At 41.7% G+C, this 12,651-nt stretch overlaps 1 protein-coding gene and 1 pseudogene across 4 annotated transcripts in view; both read left to right on the top strand.

Moving 5' to 3' along the window:
- LOC148135420 (uncharacterized) overlaps positions 1–12,651 on the top strand; it is a 560,459-nt pseudogene that overhangs the window by 489,024 nt on the left and 58,784 nt on the right. The window lies entirely within an intron of this gene.
- Positions 1–12,651, top strand: part of LOC122547710 (uncharacterized) — a 29,915-nt gene that overhangs the window by 2,525 nt on the left and 14,739 nt on the right. Inside the window, exon 4 of one of the 3 annotated variants that reach the window (XM_087984703.1) lies at positions 9,210–9,372. The exons of the other annotated variants lie outside the window; for them this stretch is intronic. Coding sequence (XP_087840829.1) covers positions 9,312–9,372 — 61 coding nt within the window. The 5' untranslated portion in view covers positions 9,210–9,311. The remainder of the gene's footprint in view (positions 1–9,209; positions 9,373–12,651) is intronic. 3 annotated transcript variants of the gene reach the window in all.

Below are 12,651 nucleotides of genomic sequence, written 5' to 3'. Positions count from 1 at the left end.
TTTGTGGCCTGATGCCTCCCTGTTTATTTTCTTCTGTTTTATAATTCGATATTACATTTAGTCTAAGTATTTAAGGACAAGTTTTAAGGCTTTCTTATTAGACCCACTCAGATGCCTTTTAAATGTTGTAATTTTACCAGGCTCCACCACATCTCCATGCACCTTATGATTTTATAAACTTTTATAAGGTCACTGTCCAGGGAAAACAGTTCCAGCCTATTCAGCCTCTGCCTACAACTCAAACTCTCCAACCGGGATGAAGTATATTACATGGAGTTTATCTGTCTAAATTAGAGTGGTGCTCGAAAAGCACAGCAGTTCAGGCAGCATCTGAGGAGCAGTCACATACAGAGATGACAATTAAATAATGTGAATTTCAAACAGACAATCTAAGCAGGTAGCTCATGCGCTACTCGCAGCATGTCCTTACTATAACCCACTGGCAATGGGACTTCATAAACATCTGCCCATTTCTCATCTGCCTGAATGTGATATTCTCCATTTCCTCATTAAGACATCATTTTTAAGATAATAACAATCAGGGATACATTTGGATTCGTTTTGTATATGCCTTTTGATAGAATTGCTTTAAATTTTCAGCTTTTTGGTGTAACTCAGTTAATTTACCTGAGCTAAAGATGTCTGCTTTGTTATCTTCTGTTCCTGGTTTGTCTCAACTATCTGATCAAACAGGGTCTCTGCTAATTTCCCTGTAACTTCCTTATCTGTACTCTTTGATCTTTCCTGTTTCAACTGGTGACTTTGTGACCTCGTTACCACACAGTCAGGAAAAATCCCAGGATAAGTATCCAGCAATAGTTCAGTTGCCTGAATTTCCATTGGATTTTCAGCCACAGTCAGCAGCACCAGTGAATCAGCAACATCATGAGCAAGGACAAATTGTATTCCGAGAGCTGAAAGTTTGTCCATTACTCCTACTATGACTTCTCCCCTCTTCACGAGACACTCTAACCTCACTTCTTACAACTCCAGCATTTCTTATTTCAATGTGAATTCCCATTACTCGTACCTTTTCTGGCAATAGTCCTTCAGAGATACATATATCCTCATCTTTTAGCATCACAGATTGAGAGGATCCTTGTATCTCTGAATATTGTTACCTCTTTACCTGCTGCTCCTGGCCTATGCGAGTAAACTTCACCTTCACGGTGTATGGTTTAAGAAGATCTGGCACTTCCTCCAAAAACAACCTCCGACCAGCTTGTACATTCTGCTGCAGTTTTCTAGTCTCCACAGTGCTCTCTGTTACCACTCCAACAAAATTCACTGGCTTATCCTGTTTTCCTACATCTGGCTTCTCAGTGCTTTTCCTAACCTGCTAATACTGATTCCATGTGGCCTACTTTTTCACTTCTCTTTCCCCTTCAAGGGTTTCCTTTTCACCCTGTGGTAAATTATCCTTATGATCTTCACTGAAATCTACTTTTTACTTTCCATGTGAGAATTTCTCTTATCCACAATTATTATCCCTCGTGGATTGAAATTGATTTTGGCAGCCCAATTTTGATTTATTGATCAACTCAATCAGCAGCCATTTCTGATGCCAGTCTTGATGTTTTAACTCTCTGCTCTTACACATGAGTTCTCATTACTTCTGGAAGTGAATTTTTGTACTCCTGTCTAAGTGCTAATTTCCAAAGTTCAACTCCCTCTTTCTTCCTTTCCTCTCTCTCCTTAACTCTCTCTTCTCCCTTTTCTGCTTTTAATCGTAATTCAAACTGTTTTGTTTCGGTTGCCCTTTCCTTGACTTTTGCTTCTAAGTCAAGTTGTTTCATTATCAATTGAATGTTAGCCATCTCTAAAGTTTATGATGGCATTTCCGGCAAATTTAAGTGTTGAGCTATTACTGTAATTATCGCTCTTTTCCTCGTGGGTGGAGGCAGGTCAAGCTCCAGCTTGTGTGCTAATTCCAGCAACTTGGCATTAATCACTTTTTGCAAAAATCTGAAGTTACTTCTTCCAACCCCAGAAAATACTTGATGACTCAAAGAGCCATTGCTATCCCAAGCACCGTTTCCTGATGAAGGGCTGATGGCCAAAACATTGATTCTCCTACTCCTCAGATGCTGCCTGACCTGCTGTGCTTTTCCAGTACCACATTTTCATCTCTGATCTCTAGCATCTGCAGTCTTCACTTTCTCCAAGCGCTGTTTAAACCAATTGAATTCAACACTCGGAACAAAAGACGCTAATACTTACCCTTCACTGCCTTTGAGTCCAACAACCCAAATCCCAAATCAGAACTACAGAATAAGTTCTGCAAACAGTTCCCAATCTGTATTGGAAAAGGCCAGACCCCCTCCAAATATTTCACGAAAGTAACCCGGACCCTAACTTTGCTAGTTGTTTTAAGTGGGTGTAACAAAGATATTCCAGGAGGGATGCAGCTGGTCAAACTAGTAGTTTTAAAGAAAACAGTTTGATTTACAAATTTACCGAATGATACACAAACAAAAGAGAACAGAATACTAAATAATTTTAAAATCTGAAAACCCAACAGATGATACCAACTTAATGATGGTGTTCCCAACATTTCATACAATCCCCATAAATGCCCCTTGGCACAAAAGGTAAAATCAAACACAGGGTCTTACAGCAGAGAAGTCAGAGAGAGAGTACTATCATGGATCTGCTTCTTTGGGTTCAGCAGCTTTTTCAAATGCCTGACTGCTTTCAGTCAATAGCCAGACAGCAAATCTAACCAGAGATAACCTGAGCTGGGAAAACTGGGACACTCCCCTTTCATTAAACAAGTGTTCTTTTTAAAAATGTGGGAGCCTTTTGCCTGAGGCATTACCTGTTAGCTATAATCAAAATGGCCCTCAAACCCATCAACTTTGACTTTTTGGAGCCTGTGCCATTTACAAGCTTGTTAAAGGAGCAGCAGCATCACAGCAGACTGATTGAAGAAGTAAAAGCCCATGGGATACAGGGTAATGTGTTGAATTGGATCCAAAGTTGGCTAGTCACAGGAAAGAAAAGGATAATCGTCAATGGTGGCCATTGTGAATGGAAAGCTGTTCGAAGTGGAGCTCTGCATGATTCAGTGTTGGGACCTGAACTGTTTGTTTTATCCATTAATGATTTGGAGTTGAATATGGTGGCAAATTTGTGACATTTGCAGACGACACAAAAATTGGCCATGTTGTGGATAGTGTGGAGGATAGCTGTAAGCTCCAAAACTATATAGATGGTTTGGTGGAGTGGGCAGGAAAGTGGCAGATAGAGTTCAGCTCTGATAAGTGTCAGGAAATGCATTTTGGGAAGTCAGACAATAAATGGAAATAGACAATAAATGGGAATATACTGAGAGGGGCAGGTGAAGTGAGTGTGTAAATGAACCAACCATTTACTGTATACCTTTCCTTAACATTTAATCTCCCAAAGTCCAACATCTTACACTTCGCTAGATTAAACTCAATCTGCTATCTTTCCAGCCATATCCTTTGACCAGCTTCTACACAAGTCCACCAATCTTTATATCATCTGCATTTAGTAACGATAATTTAAAGTTACAATCAAGGCAAACAAATAGCTGATGTGATTACTTTCAGCAACCATATGTAAAGTAGTAATCCAAGATGGAGGACGGGAAAAATTTCTGGCTGTAACAGCTATTCCTTTATTGAGGTATTGGAGGTGATTTCCTCGAATTCCAGGAGCAGCAGTTACTGTTTTATATGCTGTTGCATTGTTTTGGAACTTTGGAAACAAAAATGTCAAAACAACAGCAGTTTTAAAAGGGAGAAGAACAGACAAAGGAAGCACATGGTGAGGATCGTGCAGGAGAGAGAGAACCTGCACAGTTTTGAATTCATGTATTCCTGGACATCGGAGTGCGTCTGGGAAAAATAACAAACAGTGAATTTCACAAGTAATCTTGGAGGAACCTTTTGGGCAAAGTTCACATCACAGAATCAGACAAGTTAATCGTTACTTTAAGTGTGTCCAACAGAAAGGCTGCAGTAGTGATTAGAGTGGGTTATTTCTTGATTATATGTTTTTGGAGGCATGTCTCTGGATTAAATTTAAAATATAAGCCATAACTATTAATTTAACCTGGGGCAGTGTTTTTTAGAGGAATAAGCGGTGTTATTTTCTGGGTCTGTAGATTGTGAAGGAGCAAAAGTGGCCTTTAGTCCAGTGATATGTACTTCTTGTCAGATGTGGGAGTTTAAAGAGAGTTTAAGGGTTACTGCGGATTATATCTGGCATAAATGCTGTTGGATGTGAATCTTATCAGATCGAATGGATCAGTTGGAGAGAAAGTTGGATTAGATTAGATTACATTACATTACATTACAGCGTGGAAACAGGCCCTACGGCCCAACAAGTCCACACCGATCCGCCGAAGCGCAACCCACCCATACCCCTAAATTTACCCCTTACCTAACACTACGGGCAATTTAGCATGGCCAATTCACCTTACCTGCACATCTTTGGACTGTGGGAGGAAACCGGAAGACCCGGAGGAAACCCACGCAGACACGGGGAGAATGTGCAAACTCCACACAGTCAGTCGCCTGAGGCGGGAGTTGAACCCGAGTCTCTGGCACTGTGAGGCAGCAGTGCTAACCACTGTGCCACCATGCCGCCCACCTTTTATTAGATTAGATTACTAACAGTGTGGAAACAGGCCCTTCAGCCCAACATGTCCACACCGACCCGCCAAAGCGTAACCCACCCAGACCCATTCTCCTAAATTTACCCCTTACCTAACACTACGGGCAATTTAGCATGGGCAATTCACCTAACCTGCACAGTTTTTGGATTATGGGAGGAAACCGGAGCACCCGGAGGAAACCCATGCAGACACGGGGAGAATGTGCAAACTCCACACAGTCTGAGGCGGGAATTGAACCCGGGTCTCTGGCGCTGTGAGGCAACAGTGCTAACCACTGTGCCACCCATTAGTTGGTTCCAATGTAGACAATGACCTCTTGCTGGCCCCAAGTTAGAAGCGATGAGGAATTTGCAACAGCAACAGTATGTGATGGATGGCAGTTATAGGAAAGGGGGGGTGGGATGGCTCAGATACAGTCACATAGATGGGTTAACTCCAGGAAAGGTAAGAGAGGTAGGCACCTAGTGCAGGAGTCTTTTGAAACAGCATTTCAAACAGGTATGCTGTTTTGGAAAATGTAGGGGGTGATGGATTCTCAGGGGAACGGAGCACGAACAGCCAAGTTTCTGATATTGAGGCTGGCTCTAATGCAATGAGGGGTACATCGGCTTCCAAGAGATCAATTGTATTACGGGATTTTGTAGTCCGAGGTACAAATAGATGTTTTTGTGGCCAGCAGTGAAAGTGAATAATGGTGTGTTGCTTCCCTGGTGCCAGGATCAAGGATGTCTCAGAGAGGGTGCAGAATGTTCTCAAAGGGTAGTGGGGCCAGCAAGAGGTCATTGTCCACATTGGAACCAACGACATAGGAAGGGAAAAGGTGAAGATTCTGAAGGGAGATTACAGAGAGTTAGGCAGGAATTTTAAAAAGGAGGTCCTCGAGTGTAATAATATCTGGATTACTCCCAGTGTTATAAGCTAGTGAGAGCAGGAATAGGAGGATAGAGCAGATGAATGCATGGCTGAAGAGCTGGTGTATGGGAGAAGGGTTCACATTTTTGGATCATTTGAATCTCTTTTGGGGTAGAAGTGACCTGTACAAGAAGGACGGATTTCACCTAAATTGAAAGGGTACTAATATACAGGCAGGGAGATTTGCTTGAGCTGCTCGGGAGAATTTAAACTAGTAAGATGGGACCCAGGGAGATAGTGAGAAAAGAGCTCAATCTGAGGCTGGTACAGTTGAGAACAGAAACGAGTCAAACAGTCAGGGCAGGCAGGGACAAGGTAGGACTAATAAATTAAACTGCATTTATTTCAATGCAAGGGTCCTTACAGGGAAGGCAGATGAACTCAGGGCATGGTTAGGAACCTGGGACCGGGATATCATAGCAATTACAGAAACGTGGCTCAGGGATGGGCAGGACTAGCAGCTTAATGTTCCAGGATATAAATGCTACAGGAAGGATAGAAAGGGAGGCAAGAGAGGAGGGGGAGTGGCGTTTCTGATAAGGATAGCTTTACAGCTGTGCTGAGAGAGGATATTCCTGGAAATACATCCAGGAAACTTATTTGGGTGGAACTGAGAAATAAGAAAGGGATGATCACCTTATTGGGATTGTATTATAGACCCCCCCTAATAGTCAGAGGGAAATTGAGAAACAAACTTGTAAGGAGATCTCAGCTACCTGTAAGAATAATAGGGTGGTTATGGTAGGGGTTTTTAACTTTCCAAACATAGACTGGGACTGCCATAGCGTTAAGGGTTTAGATGGGGAGGAATTTGTGAAGAGTGTACAAGACAATTTTCTGATTCAGTATGTGGATGTACCTACTAGAGAAGGTGCAAAACGTGACCTACTCTTGGGAAATAAGGCAGGTCAGGTGACTGAGGTGTCAGTGGAGGAGCATATTGGGGCCAGCGACCATAATTCTATTTGATTTAAAATTAGTGATGGAAAAGGATAGACCAGATCTAAACGTTGAAGTTCTAAATTGGAGAAAGGCCAATTTTGACGGTATTAGACAAGAACTTTCAAAAGCTGATTGGGGGCAGATGTTCGGAGATAAAAGAACGGCTGGAAAATGGGAAGCCTTCAGAAATGAGATAACGAGAATCCAAAGAAAGTATATTCCTACTAAGGTGAAAGGAAAGGCTGGTAGGTATAGGGAATGCTGGATGACTAAAGAAATTGAGGGTTTTGTTCAGAAAAAGAAGGAAGCATATGTAAAGGTATAGACAGGATAGATCGAGTGAATCCTTAGAGTATAAAGGAAGTAGGAATATACTTTAGAGGGAAATCAGGAGGGCAAAAAGAATTAAGGAGAATCCAAAGGGTTTTTACAAATACGTTAAGGATAAAAGGGAGAGCATATGGCTCCTCAAAAATCAGCATGGAGGCCTTTGTGTGGACCCGCAGAAAATGGGGGAGATACTAAATGAGTGTTTTGCATCAGTATTTAATGTGGAAAAGGATATGGAAGATATAGACTGTAGGGAAATAGATGGTGACATCTTACAAAATGTTCAGATTACAGAGGAGGAAGTGCTGGATGTCTTGAAACGCATGAAAGTGGATAAATCCCCAGGACCTGATCAGGTGTACCTGAGAACTCTTAGAGAAGTGATTGCTGGGCCTCTTGCTGAGATATTTGTATAAGCGATAGTCACAGGTGAGGTGCTGGAAGGCTGGAGGTTGGCTACCATGGTGCCACTGTTTAAGAAGGGTGGTAAGGACAAGCCAGGGAACTATGGACCAGTGAACCTGACCTCGGTGGTGGGCATATTGGAGGGAATCCTGAGGGACAGGATGTATATGTATTTGGAAAGGCAAGGACTGATTAGGGATAGTCAGCATGGCTTTGTGCGTGGGAAATCATGTCTCACAAACTTGATTGAGTTTTTTGAGGAAGTAGCAAAGAGGATTGATGATGGCAGAGCATTAGATGTGTTCTATATGGACTTCAGTAAGGCGTTTGACAAGGTTCCCCATGGGAAAATGATTATCAAGGTTAGATCTGATGGAATTCAGGCATAACTCGCCATTTGGATACAGAACTGCTCAAAGGTAGAAGACAGAGGGTGGTGGTGGAGGGTTGTTTTTCAGACTGGAGTCCTGTGACCAGTGGAGTGCCACAAGGATCGGTGCTGGGTCCTCTACTTTTTGTCATTTACATAAATGATTTGGACGCGAGCATAAGAGGTACAGTCAGTAATTTTGCAGCTGACACCAAAATCTGAGGTGTAGTGGACAGTGAAGTGGGTTAGATCAGATTACAACAGGATCTTGACCAGATAGGCCAATGGGCTGAGAAGTGGCAGATGGAGTTTAACTTAGACACTTAATGGTAAGGCCCTAGGGAGTATTGCTGAACAAAGAGACTTTGGAGTGCAGGTTCATAGCTCCTTGGAAGTAGAGTCGCAGGTAGATAGAATATTGAAGGCAGCATTTCTTTAATTGGTCAGAGTATTGAGTACAAGAGTTACGAGGTCATTTTGCTGCTGTACAGGACATTGGTTAGGCCATTGTTAGAATACTGCATGCAATTCTGGTCTCCTTCCTATCATAAATATGTTGTGAAACTTTAAAGTGTTCAGAAAATATCTACAAGGCTGTTGCCAGGGTTGGACAATTTGAGCTAAAGGGAGAGGCTGAACAGGCTGGGGCTGTTTTCCCTGGAGCGTCGGGGGCTGAGGGGTGAAATTATGATGGGCATGGACAGGATACATAGGCAAAGTCTTCTCCCTGGGATTGGGGAGTCCAGAACTAGAGGGCATAGGTTTAGGGTGAGTGGGGAAAGATATAAAAGAGACCTAAGGGGCAACTTTTTCACACACAGCGTGATACCGGTATGGAATGAGCTGCCAGAGGAAGTGCTGGAGGCTAGTACAATTGCAACATTTAAGAGGCATTTGGATGGGTATATGATTAGGAAGATTTTGGAGGAATGTGGGCCGGGTGCTGGCAGATGGGACCAGATTGGGTTGGGATATCTGATCAGCATGGATGGGTTGGACCGAAGGGTCTGTTTCCATGCTGTACATCTATGACTCTAGATATTGAGTACAAATTTATATTGAAGGGAACATTTCAGCTCAGGAATTGAGAGTGACAGAATTAATCTATTGTTATGTATATGGACACAGCAATCAAATAATATGAATTCCAAATGCACATTCTCTGTCAAAGCCTGACATAGAATGATTACTCCCAACACACAGAATCTCTCTCTCTCCCTCTCTCTCTCACTTACACCATCCTGACACATATTACAAAGTCTAAGCACCTTGCAGTTCCATTACCATTGCAAGTAACAGAAAATGTTACATTCAAAATAATTTCTACCCACAAATCCTTTGTCAGAGAGTGAGAGGCTGACAGCACAGAATCAGGCCCTTTGAAACTTTAGAGTCTGCACCGATCAGAAACAACCAGCTAACAATTTTCATCCTGATCAGCCAGCATCTATTTGCATAAATGTATCACTGTAGCATAGAAGCTGCCATCCCCATGTTATCACATCATTATTCTCCATTTCTTCATATTGTAATAGAAGACTTTGTTTTGTCTGTTTCAGTCGAACCAGAAACCTTTTTTAAGATAATTATGTACTTCTTTCAAAGTTAGTTGCAATTATCGACAACAAGCTCTGCATTCCTCTTCCCCCTCCCTCGGATGTATCACAAAAAAGCGTGAAATCTGGCTGCAATTTTCACAATGCATCAATGGAATCTAATAACCACCCTTCAAAGCAGTGGAGAAAGGGGGGAAAAAAAGCCAAAATCGGTAGGTTTGTAGAACTGCTTGATTTATTTTCAAGCAGAGTTGAACAGTGTTGATTATTCCATAAATCGAATTTGACAGTTTACATATTTTTTGTCATGCAATGCAGAACAAGAGTCCTTTTCCTTTCCTCCTCCCTACTATAGAGTAACACAAGAGTACTGTTAATGGTGCATCATTAGACAGTCAGAAACTTTTTCCCCGGGTACAACAGAGTGCTACAAGGAGACATAAATTTAAGGTGAAGGGTGGAAGGTATAGGGGTAAGTTCTTTACCCAGAGAGTGGTGGGGGCATGGAATGCGCTGCCTGTGGGAGTGGCAGAGTCAGAATCATTGGCGACCTTTAAGCGGCAATTGGATAGGAACATGGATGGGTGCTTAAGCTAGGACAAATGTTCAGCACAAAATAGTGGGCCGAAGGGCCTGCTCTGTGCTGTATTGTTCTATGTTCTATCACACTAAAGGGCAGGGCAATGCTCTGTTTACATCAGAAAATAGAAGTGAATTAGCCAATTGTCTTTTCTGTACCAGGAATATTATGGTCCATCAGCTCCAATGCAGTTGAATGGTTTGTCACCCTTTCACTTAGTTGCAAATGGATTAGTTTACACTGATTGTTAGCTCAGCAGTGTTCAGGAAAGTACATCAATATGCACTGAAACAAAAACTAATGGCACTCTGAATACACACATTTTATATCTCATTACTGCTTGTTAGATTCTGCACTATACAAGATCATTGTGCAAAAAGTTCATTGTATTTCCTACCTTGACTCTGAAGAGTAGCACAGAATCCTTTCTGTCGCAGTGTGTTATGTTTTCACTTGCATGTGTTCCCTCAGGCACTAACAATTAAATAACTTCGGCTGTTTCCAATCCACTACAGGAGGCATGAACTGAGATAAATGAATGAAATAAATATACTCTACCTGAGACTGTGGGAAACATCAAAACTAGCATTATAGTTATTAAAAGTCAAATGATAGCAGAACTGATGTCAAGTTGTCCTTTTCATATAAACGCTCACAATGAGTCGATGAAGTTCACTTTCCCCAACATTTACTGCAGATCTGATGCAGAAGAGAATGTTCTAGTACAGACACAATGGGCTGAATGGTCTGCTTCCGAGCTGTACCATACCAGTGATTCTGATTTTGATGAGAAAGGAGATGACATGCTGTTGTGTTGCATATTGGTCTAAAAAACATCATACAGAAATGAACTGACACGCAGAATAAAACACTTTTACAAAAAAATACCAACAATGTCTGGGTACAAATTAAAACTAAATGTCTCAGTGATACCACAGATCCCAGACTCTCTACCCAAACAGGAAACGTGTGACCATAAGTCAGAATGGTTCTCAGAATAAAGCAGTTTCCTTTCTGCCATTGCCCTTTCTCCTCTCTCCCCCACTCACCCCGACCAACTGACAGTCAACTAAAAAAAAATCACAAAATGCAGAAAAGATTAACACCCTCATAACAAATATCACAATGTATCACAGACACAGAGAATATGACGAGCTTCCACTTTGATACACAACAGTAGAACCTGACAAGTACAGGCTGATAACTACACACTCATTCATGTTGCTGAAACAGACAAACAAATAATGACAACAGTTACTGTGATGCAAATGTGTGACTATCAGTGTCCATCGGTCAGTTTCTGTTAACAAGTCACACATTCGCATTTTAGCATCTGTCAGGGACAGATTAATAACTACACTCTCATTCACAAAGCTAAAAGTGACAGGAACAGAATTATAACTACACTCCCAGTTTCACACAGCATAATCTGACAAGTACACTCTGACGATGACACTCCTATTCACAGAACAGAATCTCGCAGGTACATATTAGTACCTGCAGTGTTCAGATTCATCAAACTGGGTCTGACAGGTAGAAATCGATATTTAAATTCACATTGACAAGGCAGAGATTGAGGGGCATAGATTGGTAACTGCATTCACATGTTGATCTAGGAGAAATTGACAAGTACAGATTAATGTTGACTGTCTCAATTCACAGAGCATGAACAGACTGGTAAACACACACATTCACATCGGGAAAACGGACATGTAGAGATTGATAGTTACATGCACATAGAAGAAACTGACAAGATCACATTGATAACTACATTGGTTATATAAATGATTAGGAGTTGGGTGTTGAGGATATGATTTCTAAATTTGCAGTTGATACTAATCCACGGAGATGAGTGATTGGGAGGATGATGCTGAGTGTCTTCACAGGAAGATTGACAAGTTGGCCAAATGAGCAGAAATCTGGCGGATGAATTCCAATGCAGAGAAATGTTAGGTAATGCATTTTGCTACCAGAAACACAGAGCAACAATGCAGGGTCAATGGTACGTCTTTGAAGGGAGCACTGGAGCAGAGGGACCGCGGGGTTCATGTTTATCATTCTCTGAAGTTGACCAGGCAAGCTGAAACCTTTGTGAAGAAGGCTGAGAGGCTCCTTCCTGTTATAAATAGAGGCATTGAGTATAAAGCTGAGGAAGTGATGCTACACCTCCACAAATCATTGGTCAGATCATAGCTGTGTTCAGTTCTGGGCACTTTATTTAAGGAAGGAACTTCAAGCTCTGGAGAGCATTCATTGAAGATTTACTAGAATGATAACAGGAATGAAGAATTTTAATACAAGGAAGGATTAGTGGCATCAGGCTCCTTTTCCTTGAAGTAGAGAAGATTAAGAGGGGAATCTTATGGAAGTGATCAAAATTATGAAAAAGTTTGCCTGGGGAAAGAGGAATATTTTGTTACCACTAGTTGGTATGTCAGTACCTAGGGGTCGCAATTTCAAAATTGTCAGCAAGAGAACGAGGAGTGAGATGAGGAGAAATGTCTTTCCTCAGAATTATTAGGATTTTGGATTGTGCAGCCTGGGATCATAGATCCAGCCTAAAGCTAGATGGCAGATTCGATATGAAGTATGAAAAGAGAGCTGGATATGTATTGACAGTGATGAAGAGGGCAATGAAGGTAGGGCTGCAAAACAATCCCACCTTGAATTATTTCCAGCTCACCACAATTTAAACAAAACATGGAGAGTACATTCAATTCATTGGCACATCTGCGTGGACCCATTCGCCAGGAGACCAACTGGATGCTCAAGTTCGGAAGGAACAGCATAAAATCTCAAATCAACAGTTAGATTGTGCTACAGTGAGATAAACTGACACCCTGAGGGTTGTGGGAGAGACAATTATGCAGATGGTTTCTCAAAACAAGTCCATCTTTGGAACTAACATCTT

This window comes from Chiloscyllium plagiosum, unplaced genomic scaffold (assembly GCF_037043375.1).
Source record: "Chiloscyllium plagiosum isolate Xiang-an unplaced genomic scaffold, Cpla_swu_hap1 HiC_scaffold_49, whole genome shotgun sequence".
Taxonomy (NCBI): domain Eukaryota; kingdom Metazoa; phylum Chordata; class Chondrichthyes; order Orectolobiformes; family Hemiscylliidae; genus Chiloscyllium; species Chiloscyllium plagiosum.
This window is presented reverse-complemented; position numbering and strand designations above follow the sequence as displayed.